Source organism: Tiliqua scincoides, chromosome 1 (assembly GCF_035046505.1).
Source record: "Tiliqua scincoides isolate rTilSci1 chromosome 1, rTilSci1.hap2, whole genome shotgun sequence".
Lineage (NCBI taxonomy): Eukaryota > Metazoa > Chordata > Lepidosauria > Squamata > Scincidae > Tiliqua > Tiliqua scincoides.
In genome coordinates, this window is record NC_089821.1 from 168166878 (window position 1) to 168192647 (window position 25770).

At 41.6% G+C, this 25770-nt stretch overlaps 1 protein-coding gene across 1 annotated transcript in view; it reads right to left on the reverse strand.

The window, feature by feature from the left end:
• The window catches only part of CSMD1 (CUB and Sushi multiple domains 1), a 947002-nt gene that overhangs the window by 64061 nt on the left and 857171 nt on the right, over positions 1-25770 (reverse strand). The window contains exons 49-53 of the mRNA XM_066622693.1: positions 21160-21348; positions 17817-18002; positions 12293-12487; positions 7987-8160; positions 1835-2008 (exon numbers count right to left, since the gene is read on the reverse strand). Of these exons, the coding sequence (XP_066478790.1) occupies positions 1835-2008; positions 7987-8160; positions 12293-12487; positions 17817-18002; positions 21160-21348 (918 nt within the window). The remainder of the gene's footprint in view (positions 1-1834; positions 2009-7986; positions 8161-12292; positions 12488-17816; positions 18003-21159; positions 21349-25770) is intronic.

The following is a 25770-nucleotide window of genomic DNA, read 5'->3' on the forward strand; positions in this document are numbered from 1 at the left end:
ATACATAAAAATGTGATTTGATATGTTCAAATATTCTAGCTCAGGATAATTATACTACGGTTCCAATCTTATCCAAGTGACACACCGGAGAACATGTGCTCTCTGCTGGGGCACCAAGACTTTGCGCTGTTGCAAAAGCACTGTATGACAGTGTAAAGTTAGGCACGCTGGCAGGAATGCTGGAGCCTTCCCACTATCACCAGCACTCCCAGCACACCAGCACCAGAGCAGGTAAGTTCGGCATAGGGTTGGGAAAAGAGTGGAGAGAAGAACAGGACAGGGGAGGTTGTGATGGGGGTGGAGGGCCTGGAGGAGGTGGGATTGCCCCCTTCTCGAGCCTGATCCACCAACACAGGTCAACGTGGACTTGTACCAGTGATATTGCTGACGCAGGTTCGAGTTGATCCACTGAAGCTGCTGGGGCTTATCCTGAGACCTCCAGCAGCTGAAATTCCTCTGCAAGATGCAGTATAACCCACGCTGGTGCTGCTACATTGGCACAGGGAAATTTAGTGATGATTGGGCTGTATGTCCCCAAGATACATACTGATTCCATTCCGGAAGTTTGGCCAGAAGTTGCAATATACATGAGCAGGCTCTTGCTGTGCAGCGCTGTTTCTTGCCTGCACAAAAGCACCACAACAGACTGCACACATGAAAGTCCATAGTTCAGGTGTTCGTAAGACCCAGTGTCTTTTCCAAGTATCACTTGCAAACAAGAAGATGGCATCTCCTAATTAGATATTATTATTCATCTGAGGAATATTCAGCTTTGATTTTAAACAGTGTAAGAGCAGAAAATCAATACCCTTTGACTAATAAAGCTTGATGGTAATTATGAGTACGGAAAAACCCACCATTTTAACACAGATAATTATTCACGCATAGGAAAACACCAAAGGCATCTGAAAGCTTCAGCATGAAATTGTACCAGATACGTTTTCCAAATATTGGAAACATTCGTTTTCCAAAATGGTCATTAACAGGACCAATAATTAGCACCCCTGGTTTACATGCACAATGAGAAATAGACACAGATAAATCATAACATGTTATTGAAAAGTCTACAAGGAAAAAAATTAGTAATAATTTAACATTTCATTAGATGATTATTTATGCATGGGCATAAATAAAACAGATACAAAAATCAATAAAGTTGAGGAACATTTTTAAAACAATAAGGTAGTAAGTATAGATCATACTGTGGTCTAAAATGTCATTCAAAATTATTATAGTGGCATGATCTAATCTTTCCAATAGTGTGAAAAGCAATTCTAATCATTTCAGATAAGTAGTTTTAGCTCAATTGTATAAATTATGCCAATGCCTCAAACAACAAACATGTAAAGTAGGTTAGGATTATTGTCTATAGGTTGGGAGGAAGGTTATCAAGGGAGCAAATGAATGAGTTGAGATTTGAGGACATCCTACCTCTTAGTCATAACACTTATACAGCATTTACTCAAGGTAGCTTGCTCAAATGGTCCAAGCATTGCCTGCCTTTCGGTGTTCTGAACATTCTAATAATAAATACAATACTCAGCAGTTCAATCACATGCTATGCTAGTATTTCAGGAGAGCAGAGGAACAGGCTTTAGGATCCAGACTTCAGGATATCATTTTACCAAAGAGGTGGAATCACTTCCAGGCCCAACACCAATGAGCTGCCATTACCATGAGCACTGCTGTGTCAATGTTTGTTTCTGAGTTTCAAAACTGTTGTGCATAGCACTGAACTACTGCTTATTACTGTTTACCATCAAAACAGCTTGCTGACAGCCTTCTTGTTGCTTAGATCAAAAAAGAACAGAATATGGTAGAAGGTGTTACTTACAGACACAAACTGGTGTTTGCCCAGACCACTTATGATCTTGTAAGCATATCCGAACAGAGGTACCAACAAGTCGAAAACCAGGATTACATTGGTACACCACAGTGTCACGATAACTGAAACCATCTCCACTAATGTGGCCATTTACAATCGGATCTGGAGAACCACAGTGTCCAGCTAGAAGAAAAGAACACACAAAATGGGAGATGCAGATATGAAAAATTATATAGAAGCTAATCGTCAGTAAGAATATTGTAAAATAAAAAAGACTGCTGTAAATCCTCTTCACGCCATGAGACATGTCTGTCAAGCTGAAAAACTTTGCTATCAGTTCATTAATCCTTTATTTACAATACTTTTTCTTCCAACTAATGTGTACTTTTGCATTTATTGAATAAAAAGTTTGGCTTGATTCTTTGCACTTTAAGATCAGACTCTAAGGTTGTTCTGCAATTGTGCACAGTAATTGTCTAGGTGCCCTTTACAGAACTTGTGAATCAACTGAGAGAAATGTGTACATGTCTCTATAGGAGGTGTATCTTGAATTGACTTTGAGAAAAGTGAGTTAAACATTTTTAAAAATAAAACATAAAGCTTTGAGCACTATCTGACTCTCAAGGCTGTGGTCCTTCAGCAAGGCACCGATCTGGGCAGGAGGGAGTGTAGGTGACAAGGGTCACATTGTATACACGCATGTTTAACAATCATGTACAGCCGTGGTTCCCAACCTGAGGTATGTGTTCCCCCAGGGGTACTTGCTAGGACTTTTAGTGGTAATTCGAAAAAGAATTGAATAATGGCAGGAAAAGGCAGGTCTGTATTAGAATGCCTTGTGGGGCTGGCAAGGCAGGAAGGAAGGCAGCTAGCTGGCTAAGAAAGCCCCAGCAACTGCTAGTTTTTGGTCATCAAATTGTGTATTATCAGATACAGATCAGTAGTTGAAAACATAAATCTGAAAAACAACAACTATATTAATTACATTTTGCTAATATGAGGGATACAATTTATGGAAATGGGATGCCAAGGGGTATGCAAGTGAAACAATGTTGAGAACCACTGATGTACAGGATACTATACTGAAACAGGATACAGTTCTTGTTACTTCTTAGTCAGTCCAAATCTAGACATTTCTGTACTGAATTTTTCATTCAGGCAGCCAAGAATATGGGGAGGGGGAATGAAGTGAAATGGGTATAAATGAAGCTTGAGTTATTAAAACATAGGAGATTTCTGACTTCCTGAGAAGGATGAGCTTGAACATGAAATAATTATTTCTATCTGACCGAAAATTTAACAGCCTTCTGCAGGTTCCATGCAATTCATTTCACTAACAGGTCACATTACTTGGTGGATTTAATGATTTCCTGTCTTTCTCAATCTGGTTAAATTAAACACCGTAACAGGCCATGAACCAAAGGCACAAGGCAATAAAACACCAAATATATGTAATCTTCCAATCAAGCCAAGTTAGCCCCTAAGTATATTAAAGATGCTGTTAAGCAGTCCATTTTTATAAACTATGCTTTCAGGAACTTAAAAAAAAAGTGATGAACTGGTTCAAAGTTGGGTCAGTACAGTTTTTATACACTGTGCTAGGCTTAAGCTTCAGCCACATATCAATATTTCTCTTTTCAACAGAGAAATTGGACAGTCTTCAAGGCTGGGACACAATAGTGCATCTCCACAGGCTATTCATGAAGGTCCACAGGCTATTCATTCTAACAGTATGGTAACATTCCATAACCCTTTAGCGGGATAGAAAGGTGGGATATAAATTCTATAAATAAATAAATAAATAAATAAATAAACTCACAACTGAAAACCATTATTTTTTTTAGCCTAGATGTCATTTTACCTTGGCACTACCTTCCTTTCCTCTCCTTTGTCGTTTGTGTCTATCTTTGGATTTTAAACCCCTTATAAGAGGAAACTGTCTTCTATTCTAAAGCACCATGGATGGCTCTACCAAAATGGATAATAATACCACAGGTCTACACCCATTTTGCTGTCTTAAAAGTTAGACCTATTCTTGGGTATATTTGGGCTGAATCCAAAAAGGAATTGGTTTGAAACCAAAAATGGCATTGGTTTTATATGCTGATTCAAGAAGCTTCCTTGTGAGGAAGCTTATGAGGAATTTGCTTAAATTAGCATATAAAGTGGCTATGCCACACCTCCTCCCAAAAACTAGAGCAAATAGGGCAAAACCTATGCCATTTTTTGATTCAGCACACCAAAAATATCCTAAATTGTTCAAACATCCTTGGTAACTAAAGGTTTTATTTTGTAGGCCTGTGTAATAGGGGATAAGGGAATTTACAGGGACAGCATGAAAATATGGCATACTAAAGTTAGTGAAGTGACTAACAGAGTGTGGTGAAAATTGAGAATAAGAAATAGGATAGACAGCTGAAATACTGGTAGAAGATCCAGAAATACTGGATACTGGTAGAAGATGTTTCCAAAACTCTCATCAGGTTTTGGAGCTCCAGATTGCCTGGGAACCATTAGTAATCCTCCACTGAAGGATTAAAAATGATTCTGAATGCTTTTTAAATGCTTTCTGTTAAATATTGTTAACTACGGTTAAATATTGTTAACAACTTTCTCTGTGCAGTTTCGAGTACCGAATTCTGTATAAGACTCTCACAAGGCTTAATGGTAAAACTAAGTCGACCAATGACAATACGAAGAAAGTGGATGGCACGTTTGTGAACTCCCCTGGTGAATGGCTGCAGTGGTGGAAAGAATTCTTCCAACTATATAACCCCACCCTTTCCTGAGCCCACCATCAGAACCACCACTCATCGACCTGCCTGAGAACCCATTCCTCAATGGTAAACCAATAACTGATGAAGTAGAGAGTGCTGTAATGTCATTGAAGAATGGAAAGGTGCCCAGAGTGGACGAAATCACTGCCAAAATGACCAAAGCTGGGGGAGACATTCTGCTGCAACGGCTCCACATCCTCCTGACATGCATCTGGTTCTTGGAATGCATCCCATTCGCATGGAAACAAGCCATTATTATCCCAATCCTGAAGAAAGGTGACAGTCGAGAATGCAAGAACTACTGCGGCATCAGCCTCCTTACAATCACTGACAAGGTGTCTATGAAGATCATACAATCTGGGCCACAAAAAGTGCATTGGTAAAACATCACACAAAAATAATCTGAACACAATCATACAAATGATCACATCAATATTGTTTTGCAGTGTTTCATCAAAGCACATATATGCATTAGTAAGAGAGTGGGAACAAATGAACTAGAATTAACCTTTGTTAATTAACCTTCGTTAACCTTTGTCAATATTGTGCCCACGTGCAAAGGAGGAAGAGGGTTGGGTGCTGGTGCCCTAAAAGCCCTCTGAGACCACCCAGCTCCCAGCCCTCCTCCAATCCCCCCACAGGGGAGGAGACTCTTGTGTTTCAGGTTGGGTCAAACAAACCCTGATCTCGCTGCTTACATTGTGCGATCAGCATAACCTTTGTTATTAAATTTCTCCTAATAGATCAGAAATCTCCTTAGCATTCTCTAGGTAAACCAGAATTCAGTTTTGTTTTTTTTGCTCTGTTGGTTTTCTCTGTGTGTGAAACACAAGGAAGAGAGGACCTACAGAGCAAAAGATGAACATTCACAGAAGATGGAAGCTACATGCGAGTCTCTTCAGCCATATAGTCCAGCTTTCTTCCAGAAATATGTGTGGTTCTATTAGCGGCTCCTTGTATGAGACATGTGGTGCACACTTGCATTCATTTATGAAGACTTTTGTTTATTTTTGACTGGGATAATAAAAACAAATTCCAGATAAAATTTCAGCAGTGCCTGCATGTTGCTGTTGCTGCCTGGAATGGCTCTGACAGCTAGAGGGAAGGGCGGCTCACATGGCACATTGCAGCACCTGCTATGTTACTGATGGAAATGGATGCCAACTGATTAAAGCAATAAGTGTAGATTTGTGTGGAATAGGTCCACTGATTTTGGTGGCATTTACAGGTTGCTAATAGTGGATGGGATTTCACATAATGTTTTCAACTTAAAAGCTGATCAATTCACTTACAGAATTCCTGAACTCACGCATATTAGTACCATTCTTTTAAAAAATGATACATCCCTGAGATGCATGCATATACTTGGCAGTACCAAAAGACAGCTTGGTTTGTGCTCAAAACAATGACACCCACGGACAGGATCGTGGTTTCTACATACTCAGGGGAATTCCAAGTTAGAAAGTAGATACATATGCAAAGTAAAAGAAAAGGGGAAAATATCCAATCAGCCGTGAGCAGACATGGAATGTTGAGAAGTCAGTTTGGGGAAAAAAAAGACAGCTGAACACAAGGAGATGATGCAGGCCTGTTTGGGCCAATTGAGGGTTGAGAGAATGCAGCATCTTGTTGCATATCCGTCTTGTACATCCGTTTTGTATATCCGTCTTGCATATCCGTTTTGTACTAATGTACAAAACAGGCACCGCACTTGAACACGCTTAACTTTTCTTCTTTGTGAAATTATTCAGCATTGAAACCTTAACAACCACTTAGCAATCTACACATTTGAGTCCAAATGAGTGACAACTGCAATTAATTTCTCAGCAAAAAAATATTAAAACAGAAGCAGAGGGAACAATGAGGGAAGCCTCAAAAATCTATCCTTATGGCTGCGACACGTTACTAATTTGTGAAGATGAAACTGGGAATGAACATTTAAAGTGACACAACTTATGTTTTTAAAGGGATCCATATGCACATACTAAAGGCTGTGGCAACATTAATATTGATTTTAGAAGATTCCAGCTTTGTGATAGAAGTAATTAATTAAGAAACACACTTCTCTCAGTACTTGGGTCTTAACTATCTAACATCCATCACTGCTCTAAACTCAGGGAGAACACAGGCTTCTTTTTCTTTGATGCTTGATGTGGATGTAACTCTGACCAGTCTCCTAACCATGGTCAGACAATTCCATCTGCACTGAGACTTAAATGCGAATACGGAGCTATCTTCTGCTGAGTCAAACCACTGGTCCATCTGTACACTGTTATCCACAGGAAAGTTAACATGGCAATCAAATAACAAAATGGGGGCTTAGGAATGATATGAGGGCATAATTCAAGACACCTGAGTTATATACAAACAGAAGGAGCTGCTTTATAATGATGTAAGTTATAAAAATAAAGGCATTGGCCAGTGCTGGAGTCATGGGTTAGGGTTAGGGCTAACCCATGTGAGCATCCCTCAACTTGGGTGGCAACTTTTCCTTCTCCACCCTCTTCAACAGACAATGGGCTTTCTCTGTCATTACAGGGGCCTAAAATAAAGTCCCTCAGCCAGTGGGATTGAGGAAGATTTGCAACCAAAGACCTCAGCAGCAACTTAAGCTTCTTTGTACCTACTCTCTAAGAGTGGGAGGGGATGATGCAACTGCTCTCCACTTTCTAGTAAGCCATGGGAACAATAGCGAGTTATGGGCCCACCAGCTTCCCATGAGGGGCAAGCTCCCAACAGTACGTGCAGCTATAGTCTTGTCATGTCTAAGTATTTAACAACTTGAAGATGATGTCGAGAAGGAACTGAAAGAAATTGTTTGAGATAAGAACTCCTTAATGCCGACCATAATTTCATTTCTGGCACTAGAAATAAGACATAACTAGACCTAAGGTTCATATCTGTGGAAAATTTCTTATGATTTTCAGGAGCTGAATACTGCAGGGATGAAAGCCCATTATTTTCCCACAGAATAGTTATTTCCTAGCATCTTAAAATACCAATTCAGAAAGTTTCTTTCTCATAAGAGAAGGTCACAACAGACAAGCTGTGATGGGAGTTTAAACCCAAAATGAGACTCAAAATGATAATTACTCTGAATTATCAGATGCTTGAGTAATCAATAGATAAACCACCTCCATCAAACACCAACTCATTTATAGACATTACCCTTCATGTGCACTCAGAATCTCAGTTTCTCCAGTTGTAGTACAAACAAGCAATACAATGAAAGGTACAAACAAATTACCTTTTTGGAATGTACTGGAATATAATTTCCTAAAAACAAACAACCCCTCCCCCCCAAAAACCCCTAATATCATATTCATTGTATGACATGTTCCTTTCCAAGGACAACTTCGATAAAGATGCTTTATAGGTATTTACCAAGACATTGTGTTTCAGTGCCACTCCAAAGTCCATTTGCTAAGCATTCTCGCACATGAGAACCGACGAGGGTGTATCCCGTGTTACAGGTAAAGATTGCTGTGGCTCCATATACAGTCAGAGTACCAATCTTATTACCATTTGGTGGAGATGGAAGACTTCCACAGGAGATAACTGAGAAGAGAAAATACATTGCTTACAAAATGGTAGCAGCAAGAGACTCTTAAAGTGACATTTTGTGACTCTGGGAAGCTGATACAGATAGGCACCCTCACTGGATCAGGCCATAGACCCATCTAGTCCAGCTTCCTGTATTTCACAGCAGCCCATCAAATGCCCCAGGGAGCACACCAGATTACAAGAGACCTGCATCCTGGTGCCCTCCCTTGCATCTGGCATTCTGACACAGCCCATTTCTAAAATCAGGAGGTTGCACATACACATCATGACCTGTAACCCATAATGGATTTTTCCTCCAGAAAATTTCCAATCCCCTTTTAAAGGCATCTAGGCCAGATGCCATCACCACATCCTGCGGCAATGAGTTCCACAGACCAACCACACGCTGAGCCAGCACCAATATACGAGGAATTTAGGAAGCTCGTATTTAGGAAGCTGCCTTCTACTGAATCAGACCATTGGTCCATCTAGCTCAGTACTGTCTACACTAGCAGCTTTCCAGGTTTCCAGACAATTGACTTTCCTAGCCTGACCTGGAGAAATCAGTGATTGTAGTGGAGCCTTCTGTATGCATAGGGTATGCTCCATCACTAAGCATAACCACTTAATATGTGTGGAAGAAAGACAATGGTTCATGTTTGATGAACTCAATAACGGACCTGCCCCCTTGGTGCACTGGGGTGCAGCTTTGCAACATGCCGCCACCCGCATCATGCCCCCCCAGACATAACAAGGTCTTGTGCGACGCTCCCCAACACTCAAAAAGCCTTCTGAGGTTTCTGGTGCCATTCCAGTGTCCTGACGAAACCAGAAGTACCCTTTAAGATTGCGCTAGAAGCCTCAGAAGGCTTTTTGTGTGCTGCAGAGTGCCATGCAGGGCTTCGCCTGCCCACAGAAGATCTCTGATGGTCAGGCGGTGTGGCATGGTGGATGGAGGCTGCAGCATGGGCGTGGTGAAATTGAGACCGGGTGCTTTTTCCCCCTGCTCCCCTCCAGGCCTGCCACTTGATAAACTGCAGTTCCAGAGAGCATAATCCAGATGTCACTTGCTTTTCTCTATCTCTGCTGAAGTGCTTGGTAAAAGAAGAAAAGAGTCAACATAAAAAAGACATAGGTGGTCCAAGGAATTCCAAGTTGCCATCCTCTGACTAACTCTGAGCAGCAGTTTACTAAAGAAACTGAGGAACTCATGTGAACCATTCTACTTCATTACCTTAAAAGAGCACCAAACTATTCAATAAAGACTATCCAGTCCCATCTAAGTTCCAATGAATTTAATACACTGCAAACAAAGACTATATGTGTATAAAATGTCCCTTAAGAATAATTTTATGCATTAATTTATGAAACTTTGCATTAATCAAAAAGTAATGGTATATAAAGTTATGGCAGTTTAAAAAATGGGCTTAGTAATGTACTAAACAGGGAAATAAATATAGGAAATAAACTACTAACTGTGCAATCTGGATGTTGGTTTGAGTTGGCGGAGGCCCCCTATGCCAGCTCACAAGTGTTGCAAATGTGCCATAAGGCACATCTGCACCAACTCAGGAGTGGCTGGGCCAATGTAAGGTTGTGCAGGCTCCTCCAGGCCAGATCCAGCTGGACAAAGTAAGTTTGCACCAGGTGGCACAGAGCGTGGAAGGGTGGAATGGAGGCAGGATGGGGCATTTTTGGGTGTGGGAGTACAGCAGAGGTTAGGATTGGGGTGTTCCAGTGCAGGTTAGGATTGGGCTGTCTGTGGTGGAAAGGTATGACCTGCATGGTGTACAAACAAGTGAGCGCAGAAAGTTCTTTTCTCATCTCTCTGTCAACATGACTGAGAACCAACGGAGGGCAATTATTTTACTGTTTCAGAATTTCATGTAGGTTAAAATTTTATATCAGATTTAAGGGTTGACAACAGCTAGACATCTTGCTCTAAGTTACCATCACTCCTTTTTTCGCAAGGTTTACAACTTTCTTTGATTGATAAAAGTTACGGTATTGCAGTTTGTAATGATTTTCAAACTGCAGTTTTTAGTCCATGTGGGCTCTGAGGTTAGGACTAACAGTTATTTCAGACATGGCTGAGGGTACTTTAGACTTTGTTTTCTTTGAATAGTAGACAGACTCTGCTGGAATCGCGGAAGATTTTCAAGGAGATGGTGTGGTGCTAGCAGTGGCCCTTGCTGAAGGTCAGCCAGGAAAGCGAGGGTTAACCCCAGAGCTCTAATTAGCAGTGAGTGTACTGCACAGCAGCAGCCATTAGAGGCAGCCAGGTCATTACAGGATATAAGCAGCACCTGAGAAGGGAGAGTTTGTGGGTTGTAGTTGGAGAGAGAATGGAGGCTTGCTAGCTTATTGACAGACTTTCAGGCTAACTGACTTACCAGCTTGCTGACGAACAACATGAACTGGCTAATGGATTAACAAACTAGCACACTGACTGACAGACTGGCAAACAGGCAACGAACTGACACACTGACTGACGGATGGACAACGAATTGGCACACTGACTGATGAACTAGCTAATGGACTAACCAAACAGACTGCTGAGTGGTGGAGAGCTGAGGTGGCACTGCTATACCTAGAAGAACTGCTGCTTGGAGAAAAGGGAGGTGGGACCCTGCAGCTCTACAGGCAAGCCACCTACTAGTCACCTTTCCGCTGGTGCGGGGTTCAGCAGTAGGTTTATACACTGCTAGAGCTAGCTCTGCTTGGGCCAGGAGGGGCTAATTAGCTTGAAGTGGGTCCCATTAGGGAGAAGGGTGGGATAAAAATAAAGTTTTATTATTATTATTATTAAGTTCTCTAGGCCAAGTTTAGAACAGGAATTTGGCAAAACACAACCTCACCTGCAGGTGCCACATTACCAGCAAAGTTAAAATTGCCCAATTCAGCCCAAGTTCTCTTGGCTCCTGAGATAGTGTATAAAATGCAGCCCCTCCCCTTATCTGGCAGTCTGCTAGCTGACTCCATCACTCCACCTTCTTCTCCATGAATGTGAAACTGAAAACAGGAATGGAGTGGAAGAGGAGGCACAGAACAGAGGGAAGTGTTGAGATGGAGTAGCAGAGATGCACAATTAGCCACATGGACAGGCCTCGCTTCATCTTAAGCTGATATTGAAATTCCCCTTAGTTGCACAAGCTGTTTGCCATGTATTATAGGAGGACCACAAATCCAAAGCCCTTTTGGATGTATGGAACTAGTTGTCTAGTTCTTTGGATGCCATATGTAATTACAGCATTCTGTGCTTATGTATCTAATAAGAATCTGTAGTGATTTTACCACTTTGTGTTTCAGGGACATTGTAATGAATAGTTTAACAACCTTAAATATTTAATGAAATTTAATTTTCCAAGATCAAACAGACTGTTCAGCTCATGTTTGATTGATCTAGATTATTCAGGTATTCAGTTAATCCGTGATTAACTTGTTTGCTTGTTCATCTAATTAAACCTGAATGTGATTGATGAGTATAATTCACAATTCATTTAATCTGTAATATGAACAATTAATACACAAAGTGCTTTGGATAAGAACTTTTGAGAATGGACAAATCATTCATTTAATGAACTATATGCATTCCATCACATGTAGGATAACAATTCCCATGATCCAGTGCTATCTTCTGGATGCGAAGCACCAATGGACTTGTCACAACCTCAAGAGTTTTTTTTTTTTTCATTCATTTCAATTAAGGAAACAACTGAATACATGTCTTCTTCTGTGTTTATGAAATTGGCCCCTAGACTGAACTGGATATGGAAGTCTATGTGCACTGGACATCTGTGAATGCAGTAACACACATCAATGGCTCTCGATAAGAACAAATAAATAATTTACTTTGTAAAAAAAATAGGCTGCTAGAGATATTAATATCAATCTATCAGTTTGATTGAAATTCATGAACAAAGTGAACACTTTTACATGTAATAAATTTTAATATATTTTTACCATGCTCTTGCACAAATTATGCTCATCTGAAAGAAGGTTGCATTGCTACTGATAGATTGTGATCCAAATATTTCAGGAAAGTTACTATCAAATTTTAGCATCCTAAATGCACCTGAATGTTAGCAATCAGCAGAAGAGATATCTTTGGACAGAGCTGAACCTTTTGTAAGTAAATGTTTCTTACCCTTACACGTTGGTCTCTCATCAGTATCACTCCACGTTCCATTAGTTTTACACAGCATGAGTCTCTGACCCTCTAAATAATAGCCAGGGCTGCAGCTCAGCATGACTTGTGCTCCAAACTCATTCACCGACCCAGAAATCAGTCTCCAGACAACATGTTCTGAGAGCAGAGTCTCAATACTAGGGCAAGTCACAGCTGTGAAGCAAGGACACTTCAGTATTAGCACTTTCCTTCCAATATTACTTCACAGAAGATGAATCATCACCTTACTGACAATAGACTTTTCCTTGTGAAATTGAACATGCTATAAACATACCTCAAATACATGCTCCAGTGTAGCACATCTGCTATTTGTTTCAGCACCAGCACTGGGAAGCTGTGTCAATTTACATGTGGGAAGGGGGTGTGGGAATGATACATCTACCTGCTGTCCCATATTTCTAATACGCATCATTTTTGTACATTCTATTTAAGAGGCAAATAAAAAGCCATAGAGCCAACATGTGTCAAATAACAAGATGTTAATAATTGGATACAAGATCTAAAGTACATTGGCACCTCCGGAGCAACTTTGTTTTGCTGACATTGTGCGTATTTAGGATCACAGCCAAATTTGTTTTCTACTCCATGGGACTGCATAGGGTAAGTAAATTGCTACCTAACGGGAAGCACAGATGCCACTCCAAAAGTTTCATTTATCTAACAATGCTTTCATCTGCAAGACATTTACTTTAAAAGAGCTTAGCATCATCTATTCAGATACTTATTACACAGGTGCTACAAGACAGATAGTGAGGACCTCACAAAACTTAGAGATTAATCAACTGTAAGAATACTACTAGTTAGCCCACCATATCCCATGGTCTCAAGATAATTTAAAGGTTCATACTTCTGGCAAAGGCTATATAGAATAAAGGAGGGAGAATAAGGAGAAAAGCATAAGACTAAACAAAATTCTTTGTAAAATTTAGAGCAACAGGACAGAGTTATCAATAGCACAAGCAGGTGATACCCATGGCGATGATGCGAAGACAGTTGGGATAGTTGATCTATGAAAATTATGTACCAAACTAGACAAGACATTAAAAACGTGTCTTCATCTCTTGTGTGTTTTCTAACTAGAATAGATCCTGCAGTGAGGATGGAAAAGGGTTTTAACTTTTCTGTCTCCGCCTTTTTTTCTGCCCCAAATCCCTCTAAAGCAGCTATTTGTAGGATTTTTCCACCAAAAAGGAGAAATTTTTGGTGGGAAAATGGTATGAAGAGTTAAAACCCTTCCCCAACAAGTACTTGGGCTTGCTTACTATCAGGCTCAACATCCTTTACTCCCTTGGTATATCATTCTCTCATTCATAAATGAAGGGATACCTCAGAAGGGAGAGTTTTTTAAATGAATTATCCAGACTCTCTGATAGTCCAATCCTATCCTAGCCCATCCCAAGCAATGCAGCAGTGCCAATGGAGTATGCACTGTATCCTGCAGGGTGGCAGGCCTGGAGGTCTCCTCTGGGTATGGGAACATTTGTACGCTTACCTGGAGATAAGCCTCCAAGACCACAGCAGGTCTACTTGGACCTGCACCAGCTATATAGCTGTCATAAGTCTAGATGGACCAGTGAAGGTGTATCAGCCTAGCAGAGGGTTAGGATTTGGAGGGCACCGCTGCCACCAAACCCACCCTTTTCCTGGGCCCAATCTGTCCTCCTCCCCGCCCCATCACCTCCCTGTTCTGCCCAAACGCACACCATTCTGCTCCTCCCCACCTCCCTGAAACCACCTATGCCCACTTACCAGTGCTGGCAGGTGTCCCCAATCTGCTGGTGCGCAGAACTGGTCAATTGCTGCTTATGGTGGCAGCCAGGTCACATGCTCTAGTATGTCACATTTGTGACAGCCAAAAAGTGTGTTGCATTGCCAGAATAGCAATGTAATGCCGCAGTAGGATTGGGCTGCGAGTGTCTCTAAGTGCAGAGACCTCCCTCTGTATAAAGCCCATTCAATCTCACCTCTAAACTTCAGAACCTTCAACTCTCCTTGTAAGAGCACCTACTTTCCCCTCTGGTTATACTACAGTGGCAGCAAGGGGGGTCCACTTATAAGCATGTAACTCTGGCAACATGATATAGCACACTTTGTATACGAGTCTCTGAGTGCTGGAAAAATTAACTACACAGAGAAAAAAATAATGGCTATGTTATAGCAAAAGAGCAGGCAAAGCTGTCCTTCAAGAAATAGATAACTGATCTTATAAAATGGTTTATGTCTTGGTGCATTTTGATTTTTCAGTCATGATTTATCAGAACTGTTTTATTCCAGAGTTAAAACACAGCATTGTCAACAGTTGCTGTATTTAGAACAAGCTATTCAAGCACCCATCAGCGTCTCTTATACATCACAGACACAGTGACACCTGCTATTTATACACACAGCATCTGAATCAGTAATAGTGTCAGATTCATCTAGATTGAAAGAAAAAATATCTTCTTTCTATGCTGATCTGCTTCTGTTGATATATGTATTAAATGCTGCCTGCTTCCAAGTATAGTTCAGTAAATATAATTATATCCTTCAAGTATGATTATATGTCATTTCACTAGAATGAGGCTATTTACCATCACCAATACACATATATACCACCAATGTAAAGAATTAACCTCAGGTTTAAAAGTATTTCCAAGTACAGTACATATGCACACAAAATACCTAGGAAACTGGAGGACTACCTGGCCTTACACAGATTCTGAGATGCATTTTTGTGCCTGACAGCCCAATTTTTCAGCGCTGATGCAGCCATGGCAATGGGGCAGACACTGCATTCTGGGGTGGAGGGCCAGTCACGGAGGACTTGTCTAGGTAACAGAATGTTTGTTTCTTTACCTCAGGGCTGCATTGGTGCTGGAATGTTGATTAGGACTGGGCTGTTAACCATAATGATGAAGTTAAAACTGTTCGTCTAACTGTTGTTGTTAGACCCTGTGCAACATGCACTAAACCATTGATTTCAATGGGCTTAAGCACACATAAGCACACTCAATGGGCTTAAGCACACCATAGGTGCTGTCTAATAGTCTGCTGGACTGCAAAGCCAATTACCTTGGCAGAATTGAAACTTTTTATTTAACTCTTTATCTTAAATAGAAAAGGGTTGGATGTATTATAGAACTGATCTCTAATAATCATTCACTATGCGCCCAATCCGATCCAACTTTCCAGTCCTGATGCAGCTGTGCCAACAGGGTGTGCGCTGCATCCTGCAGTGGGAGGGCAGTCATAGAGACCTCCTCAAGGTAAGGGAACATTTGTTCCCTTACCTCAGGGCTGTATATGCACTGGAAAGTTGGATAGGATTGGGTCCTCTGTTCTAAAGTCTCCACTTTCATATTGAGATGTTTGTAGCCAAAATGGGATCAACAGGAAAGATGAGAGGAGGTTTCTGCATTCTCAGTTTAGAGGTCTGCAGAGGTCTCTCTCTCTCTCTCTCTCTCTCTCTCTCTCTCTTACACACACACACACACAGAGGGGGGAGAGGGAGAGAGAGAGCGAGCAAAAAGTCTTGGAATTCTTTGCTCTCTGGAGTTTAACAGATTAAAGGGAAAGAGCTAAGGGCTCAATCCAATGGGCCCATAGCACTGGTGGGAGGAGGGAGGATGTGGGAAGTAGGATCCTTTCCTATATGAACATCCTCATCTCCCAAGGACACCTCCAGCAACCTCTGGGGGGCCGCTGGATGCAGTGGTAACCATTTTGGAGCTGCTGCACCCTATGGCCCCAGGAAGGATAGAATTGGGCTGTAAGATTCCAAGACAGGCATCGCATATTCTACCTGATGGGAAAGGCAAGAAAATAACTTTCAGTTCCAGTGTTAGGACTAGTCAGACTGTGAGCAGCACTGAAGAGTTCAGTGTGTTAAATGGAGGGGGGAGAAAAAGAAAGAAAAGGCTAAGATGACTTATAAGAGAGTCACATAAAGATATGGCTAGTTATTCCATGCTGAATGTGAGAGTTTCACATGTTTAAATACAACAATATTTCTCTGTGTCCCTACTTCCAAACTTCCAGCTTTTTCCAATGGGCTCCAATGTTTTTTGTTATGGGAATTAATTTTAGTCATGCTCAATCCTCTAGTACACTCATGACATTCACAACACATCTCTTCCTGCTGTGCTTCCTTACAAAAAGAAATAACAGAACTTTTAAACCTGTAGGTAGGTTTTGATGCCCTTAATACAGATTATAAGATAAAGCTTGATTGCTGTGGAATGAGAGAGCACGATGATCCCAAGGTGCAGCAAGACATTTTCATATGCCAGAAAGGTTGCATCAATATGATAAACAGAATTATGAGCTGAAAGAAGTCTTACATAGCCATCTCCCAAATGATAATGGCATGTCAGAAAGTTCATGTTTATCAAAGATAGACAAGAAAATGTCACAAGACAGTCAGGGAAAGAGCTTAGAAAGTGAAGAAAAATATTTTCTTGGAAAGGAAAAAAACTTTCTGGAAAAGAAAGAAAAATCCAATAATGTCATAATTGCAGAAGCAAGTATGCCACCATGGGGTGGGGGGGACAGGACAGGGCAACACTGGAGGGGGCATGAGGGGGTGGCTCTGGTGGCGATAGCACACACCAGATCCTACTCTCCATTTTTGCTGCCTTCTTGCCCTTTTTCTTTCCTTGAACTTGCACTAGCAAAATCCTATCTGCTAGTGCAGACCAGAGGAGACCCATTGCAAGCTGGGGTAAGCAGGGGTAAGTGGATTTTCCTGCTGAAGCCCCCCAATCCACACCCCCACCTCCACTGGATAGAGTGTAGCTGTTTTTGGAGGGGGGCAAGATAGGATTGGGCTCTAAGATTCTTAAGGCACAATTCTAACCAGGCCTACTCAGAAGTAAGTCCTATTTTGTTCAATGGGGATTACTCTCAGGAAAGTGTGGTTAGGATTGCAGCCTTAGTACGTGTCACTCATTGCAATAGTCAAACCCATATTATTGCATATGAAAGTCAGAAGGCACAAGAATCCTTTTCTGCTGAATTATTATGGTTTTCCACAAACTGTGACCGCAGACAGAAAATCTTCCATTTCCATTTTAGACAAGAAAAAAAGGAGTCTAGGAGCCATAGTGAGCCACTGAAACCCATGTGAGTTTTGTGACTGATTTCTCACAACTGAAGATCACAATTTGATTTTGATTTTTTTATGGGTCCTAGCCATCCAGTTCAACATGTATGTAAAGGGAATGGAATGATCTATTATAAAATATTCTTGTTAAAAATCAATATGAGAATAGTTTTCAATCAAAATACTATAAAAAGCTTCCAGGAATCCTGAAATAAAACTGGGAATGCTTAAACTAAAAAATAGCTCACAACCCATTGGAGGGACCTAGACCCACAGTTTGGGAACAGCTGATTTAGGGGACTGGGCAGAGGCCAAAATACTATACAGAAGTGCTACCACAAAGGAAGAAAAACTAAAGCATATGTCAGAAAAAGCATTAAAAAAATTTAACTGCACACTTACGTTTACAAACAGGTGGCCTTCCTTTATTACTCCACAATCCATCTTCTTGACACACTGCTGTTGCTTGTTGACTAAATTCTAGCTTGAAGCCCTCATTACACTCATATATCACTCTGCTGCCCAAAATAAACTCATTACCCCAGACTGAGCCATTTCCGGGAGGGTCCGGAATACCACAGGATACAGCTGAAAAGAGGAGGGGAAAGTTGAAAACTTGATTGCCTTGATAAGAATTGCCAAAGCTTTCATATTTGCTACTAAATAACACAGGCCTACACACATTTTGCTGTCTTAAAAGTAAGAACTATTCTTGGGTATTTTGGGGGTAGTGAATTAAAAAATGGCATCAGTTTTGCCTGATTGGCTCTAGTTTTTGGGGGATGGCATACCCACGCATATGCTGATGCAAGCAGCTTCTCACAAGGAAGCCATTGCATCTGCTTCCTCATGAAGAAGCTGCTCAAATCAGCATATAAGGTGGTTATGCCTTGTATGTCAAAACTAGAGCCAATCAGGAAAAACCAATGCCATTTTTGGATTCAACACCTATCCTAAATATAGAATATGGAATATCCAAATTCGTTCAAACATCCTTGGCAAATAAAAAAGGGTGGTTTGTTTGTGGGCCTGTGTAATACATATAATTAATGCACACATTGTGCTGCATTTATGTTATTGTTGCCAATAAGCAGCTCACTTTATGAACTGTGGAGCAAAGTCAGAAGAACTATGATATAATGAAGATGCATTAGGCTGCAATCTTATGCACGCTTTCCTGGTGGTAAGCACATTGAATATGATGGAACTTACTTCTGAGAAAACATTCATAAGATTGCACTGTTACAGCACAATGCTATGCATATCTAATTAGAAGTAAGTCCCATTACGGTCAATGGGGCTTACTCCCAGTTAAGTGTGCATAAGATTGTAGGCTTACAGCACAATCTACCTAAGTTTCCCCACGCTGATACAGCAGAGCCAGCATGGCTTCTGCTGCATCCTGCAGGGGGCAATTTCAATTGTGGAAGGTCTCCTCTTGTTAATGGGACATTTGATCCCTTGCCACTGGGTAAGCCTCAGCAGCTGGAATGGGTCAACTCAGACCTGCGCCAGTTATATAGCTAAAACAAGTCTGTGTTGACCAGTGTTGGTGGATCAGGCCTGGGAAGGGGGATGGTATATGGCACATGCCAGGTCTACCAGGCATTCAGAATGCTGGCACCTCCTTACGGCATGCACCTGGGGTAGGCAGCTCCCCTTCCCTGCCCCTGAAGTAGCTGAGCAGACCTTAAGAACCCTACTTACAGGTGCATGCCTGAGTAATTGCCAACCTGCCAGTTTACCTGCACTGAAGCAAGTCACCAACTGCAACAGCATGCTGACAATATTGCCACCTCTTTGCAATGGTGGCTGCTCAAAAATGGCTGCTGGCGGCATGCCAGCATCAGCAGGACAGAGTCATCAGCAGCAGGACAGTATCCAACTACTATAAGACTTTAGAATTCGACCATAAGGAAGGCAACAATATCTTTTCAATGGCCCTTGCAGCAGGCCCTCATATTTTTGCTGAGGGTAATGGGGGGGGGGCAAATTCAGGCTAGTCTCCTTGTGAGGCTCATATAGTGCAAAACAGGGATTAGGAGTAGGGATCTGGTATCTCCCCTTAGGTAAACAAGAGTCTGAGAATGAACAAAACTGGTCTTAAGAGGCTATGCGGCTTGGGGGTGCAGGCTGGTGATACCTAGGGCTTGAGTTGTGATCTCTAGCTCAAAAGCTGTCTGGGTTGGGGTAGCCACAGCAATTTGGCATTGATGACCCCCTTTCCAGGGGCTGACTTTGAAATCCTGGAGTTCCCAATAGGCGACCTTGGGTTGGAACTAGAGTGGTGCTGCCCAAGGGTGACCTGACAGGTTAGCTGCCTCCTCAAGGAGAATAGGAGTTTGTGTAGATAGGACCTGCTGCGGTTTTAAATTGATCAGTTGTTATAAATCAATAAACAGGGAACATTTTACTCCAAATCACATTGTCTCATGTCTTTTTGTGGTGAGTACTTGGCCCAAAGGGCATTAAGATGGAAATGTTTCAGCAACCTTAACTGTAGATGCTATTTTCTTCAGATATAATTTTGAATGTACTGCTGCTTGTGCATTTTTCTGCTGTTTCAGCAACTGAAAGTAACAGTAATAACAATAAATTATTATTCCTTGGAAGGGAGTCAAGTTCTTTATGCAGAAGCCAAAGCATTATTAGCTTAGTTTCCACTTGAAGAGATGGGAAATGAAAAACACCATCTGACCTTAACAGCTTAACCCAAGTTAGAGATGTGTTCTTATGAAAATTGAAACTGTTATGGAACATCTATAGAAAGGAGCTACATCATTCTCTAAAATAATGAACACAGACAAATTAGATTTCAATCACTATTTACAGTGCAATTTTGGTGCTTAATTACAAACTATCCCTATGGAATCCGTTTTGCTGGTACTTCAGACATAATGAAAGGGGCCTCCTTTGGAAATATTCCACAAAGAAATACAGAAAATGAATACAGCAGATCTAGTGCTAATTAGTTTCAAAGAGGATTTCTTTATTCTCCTAGAGGGTAAATGTTTTTCTTGAAAAGTTCTGAAATAAGAAATGATTGCATCTTTTTGAAATCTGTAATTTGATCATGTTCTAAAGAAGAACTTAAAGATGTAATCCAGTAAACTGCCAGTTCAAAACTTACCTCTGCCATAAACTCACCAGGTGGCCTTAACCAAGACATTCTTGGCTATAGTGGTTCCTCTCTGACAATTTGGGGAATAAATTAGGGGTCTATTTTACAGAGCTGTTGTATTAAATTATACAATATGTTGACATGAGTTATATAAGTACTAAGAGTTACTATTCTTAAAGGATATGTGCAAAGTGAACAGGCAAAGTTTGCTTGCTGTTATCAGTTTCCCAAGTTCAAGAGACAAAAAGCTTGGCAAATAGTACAGTGCTGTACCGCTTTGCAATTTGGATCACTGTCATTAAAATGCAGTTTTCTCCCATGCATTCATATCCCTACATTCATATCCTGTGTATTCATATTCCTACATTTACATATCACTTTTTAACAGGGACACATGCATACTCAATTCTAAGAATAGGTAGCTACGCAATTAGAATCAGTTCTCCGTAATAACATACCCTCTGTGCTTCATAGCATACTCTCTGGGCATACTTGGGGAATGTAGACATTAGGATTGGGATTACAAATTAGGATTGGGATCCAGGATTTCTTCAACTCCTAAAAATACCAGTGCCACAATGATGATCTTTGAAACAAACACAAATGTTACAAGTCTTATCTTACCTTGGCAGAGAGGAGCTGGGAAATCCCAGCGATACATGCCATTTGGGTAGTGATGACAAGTTGCATTGATATGGCCAATCATTCTGTATCCATGTTTGCAATAATAACGCACCACGCTGCCAACTGTGCCCCTTGTTTTATTTACAATTCCACCATTCTTCACAACATGGTTTAAGCTGCAGTAAGGAGCTATATTGGGGGGGGGGGGAGAGAAGGGAGCATCAACAAACAAACCAACATGAAATATTTTTATGTGGCTTGGAACTCCATGAACCCCATCTCTTTCCTCACCAACATATGAAAGCCCCGTTGAGAACTGTAGCATTCACCTCATAATTTGTTACTACAGCCTGCAAGCAAGCAGCAGGGCATTTTTGCACCTAACATTTAATTGGCTTGTAAGCGTCTCTAGTGCAATTCATGTGCATGCTTAATTAAAGTTACTGTGCAGTAGAAATGCACTACCTACCACTAAAAAGCCCCACGTAGCGGCTGGGCTTCTTGTACTTAGCCCCAGTCAAATCATTGGCAGTAATTCCAACCATGTGACAAGGGAAAGACGGAACGGGGCTGAATCTAGCTCATGTTTTTTCATACTCCTCAAACAAATGATCGAGGGGCCAATCCTATCCAATTTTCCAGTGCCGGTGCAGCCGTGCCAATGGGACGTGCACTGCATCCTGTGGTGGGGAGGCAGTCACAGAGGCCTCCTCAAAGTAAGGGAACATTTGTTCCCTTACCTTGAGACGGCATTATGGTTGCACCAGTGCTAGAAAGTTGGATAGAATTGGGCCCTGAAACTGCTCCTTATGTTCTGACAGTGCGCTGCCTTGGCTTCTGTATGAAACACTGAGGTAACTGGAAGCAAGTGCGCAGAATCCATTTTCATGTTGTGTTCCTTAATCAGCTAAAGATGCACATGTAGAAACCTGCATTCATGTGCAAATATCCCTAACTGAATCAGAGCAACGAAGTTTCTTAGAATGCAAAAGAACAGAAATTAAAACAGTCCTTAAGATGGCTCATTATTAATTGTTGCATATCTAGACCAATGACACCACAAATGCTGATTTGTAAGAACTAAAATTACATCAACATTCAGGGAATTTGTCCGAGGAAAATTTTCAACTTTTTAAAGTTTTGTTTTAAAAAATCAATGTGTAGTACAATTGTTTGTTTACTTGGAAGCTTACTCCCAGAAAATAACGAGTATTTCCTCATCGCAGAAAAATGCATGACTCAAGTTCCTTTGGACTCCTTTATTCTGAGGTGACAGGAACAATTATCTCTCCTTATGAATTATGGAATCTCTATCCCAAAAAAGTCTTAGATCAACATACTGTCCTGGTAATTTCAGTTTTTTACCTGATAGATTTGGCACAGGTCTAATGACATTTCCCATGTCTCCCTATATATGAAAAAATTCTTTCTAAACAGTCAACGAGTTCCTGCATAATAAAATGACACTGACTATACAGGAGGGCTGTCAAAGCAACGCTGTAAAGAGCCCTGAGGGAAAACTAAAAACCTCTCCTGTTTATCTCCTTTGCCTCGAGAGTCACATTAACAGCGGTACACTCAAACTTCTAGACAAGACAGTGACATCCCAGCTGGTAAAGTTCTTTTTGCTTTTCATGGGTCCACCGCTTTACACAGGAATATCTGTGAGAGAAATGCCCTAAAGCAGGCTTACTTGGAATTTGTTCCCAAAATAAGTCGGATGCACTTCTAAGTAAACATTTATAGGATGGAGTTTCTACTCTTAAAAACATCCCTGTATAATTAAAGACTATGTACTCTGCATTTTTAAGGGGAAGAAATGTGAATTCTGTACCAGGAACAGCCAAACTCAACATCCTGAATAAATAATGCAAATTAATGTAATCTTATTTTGCTAATTTATTCTGCTTCAGCTAATGTTTCTAGAGATCACTTAGAGCCCAATCCTGAGCTCAGTGCTCGGGCTTTCCGACGGAGCGCACTGTTGCAAGTGTGCCGTAAGACACGTCTGCAAGGCTTACTGCCAGGCCAGCACCTGTGCTAGTGCAGCACCGGCTAGCACCAGGCGGGCACCTGTCCTCCACTGCTTGGCGGTCTCATGAACCGCCGAGCCGTGGCATGGTAAGCGGGGGTGGGGGCATTCTGGGGAGGCGTGGGGAGGCCGGAGAGAAGACGGGCGGGAGGTGTGACGGGGGAGGGAGCAGGGAGGCAGGAGGTGTGTGCGATGGAGCTCAGCTTGATCCTGTTCAAGCGCCCCACTTGAATATCTTTACCACTGACCAAAAGTGAGTAGCCCCATTGTGGGGCTGCTTCCCTTACCCGGGGAAAGGGGACGAAAGTCTGCCCATGGCAGACTGAGGCGCTGCAGCTGCGTGCCCCGGGCAGCTCAGGATTGGGCTGCCCATTCCCACCTCTGACCACAGAAGTTCTGTTCAGTCCCTGCTGGCTTCTGGACTGTACACCACATATCACCTATATGTTTTCAAACTCCTTTCTCTGCCATACCAAACGAAAACTTGAAGATGTGTCTTTTTGGGATACCCACATATTATGTCAAGCCCTTTTCAGAAGACAGGGTTAATTCCAAAGTGGTCTTTGTCTTTAAAAATCAGCTGGGAGCTTTATCCAGCTAGGGATGCTGATATTCTTTATTAAAACAAAAAACAAAAAAAAACCACTTTCCTCTGTGCTGTTTTTGTGACAAAAATATCCTCTTAAAAGCAACTATTTGCATCCAAAGCAGTTGAAAACTGTTAACCTTCCCTGCTGTGAATGCTACTCCCAGGTCAGCTAATCTCCAGCTAATTTTTAAAGAGAAAAGAACCACTTCCCGTCCATTTTCATGTTAAGCCCACCTTCTAAATATTGGTTTAATACAATATGGAGTTTGACAGCAGCAGGGATCCAACTCTGCTTCTACATGGTGTAGTCTCAAAAATACAGGACACATGCAGCCCTGAGCAAATCCAGTGAATGAAATGGGACAACACTGGTCAGTGTTGAGTATTGGCATGAGTACTATATTTTGTGAGAGCAGAGACAAAAAGGAGGATTTTCTGCAAAACCTACTGGTTTAGAAACCACCACTGAAGACAACTTTAGCAAACTCCACAAAATGTTTCAGACATCTGCTATTTGCCAAACCTTGTGGAAAGTCATGGTTGGAGGAACAAGGGAGGGAGGTGGGCAGGCAGTAAATCATTACAATAGGCTGATAGTTGTGAGGCAGCCTGCTGGCTCAGTCACAGCTGCTATAGCATCAATAGCCTTTTTGAGCCCCTGGTTTCTTTCCCATTTTTCATGCTGCTGCCTTCCCTCATTAAGATTCAGGCCCAATTCCCTACTCTGCTGCTTACTGTTAATTCCTTTCTCATACAGGCTGTCTCTCCTGTATCAGATGCAAACCTTAGAGACATGTACAGAATTATACAGACTTTTCAGGAAATGCTGCCAGTTAAACAAGAGAAAATTTCCTGTGAACTGTTGAACAAAAAGAGCCATCTCCATACTCACAGTTAAATATATGAGTACACAATACAAATTCATTAGTTTGAGCAAATTAAAAGAGTGCTGGCATCCAAAGCTATCTCAGTCCCAAACTCAGACCTAGGTCCAGACTGAAACCTTATGAGACAATCACTATCAGCTTGAAGCTGGGTTGCCACTACCAGCTCAATAACCTTGCCCGAGAATGCAAGATGAAGAATAGTTAGAAGTTGCCTAGGACAGTGGAGTCCAAGGACTTTTTTAAAACTACGGCTTTAAAATACTGTAGCCTCTGTCAAGGCAGTTGGTACGTCCCCCGCCCCATCCCAAGCATTTCCTGTGTCCACCAGCCAGCCAGCACTCCCTGCCCCTGACCTGCTTTAAGCAACCAGGAATGGCAAGGATAAAAAAAGACTCGTGATCAGCTTCGGTTTTTCAAGCAACCCGCCCACATCCTCAGATTGAATAAACTGAAATGTATCCATCAAAAGTGGATGAACAGATGTTGAAAAAAATCCTAGAGTACATTATCTGACCCGATGCAAGCAATTGTATTACCAAAGGTTGTTGCTAGTTAGTTGCAGTATGCTGTTTACATAAATTTATATTTATATCTTTTTTCCTTACTCTGTGGATCAGTGTAGTAAATTCCTCACCACATAGAAAAGTTCAGTTAGACAACACAGCAGATACAATTGTGGTAGAAAAATAAGATTTCTTGGTAGCCTTCACTGACACAGGGCTAATCCTAATGGGGCCAGGCACCGGTGCACATTGTGCTGGTGGTGACTATGGCAGTTGCAAAGAACTCTACTGGCATGCACTGTTGGGCAGCTGGTGGAGAGGCCAGAGTGGTTTCCCTAATGCCAGTGGATGGTTGAAGACCTGCCAGAGCAGGTAAAGCCATGCAGGGCGTCAAATGGGGCAGTGGATAGGCAGAATGGGGGGAGGAGTTGGTGGAATAGGATGGTGATGGGATGAGGAGGACAGATCAGGCCTGAGGGCAGGTTTGGCAGCAGTTGCACAAGCTAAATCTGCACCACCTTCCTGGGCCTGGTCTGCCTACACGGATTATCTCAGACGTGCACTAGCTATCAAACTGTCACAGGACTGAGTTGGCTCACT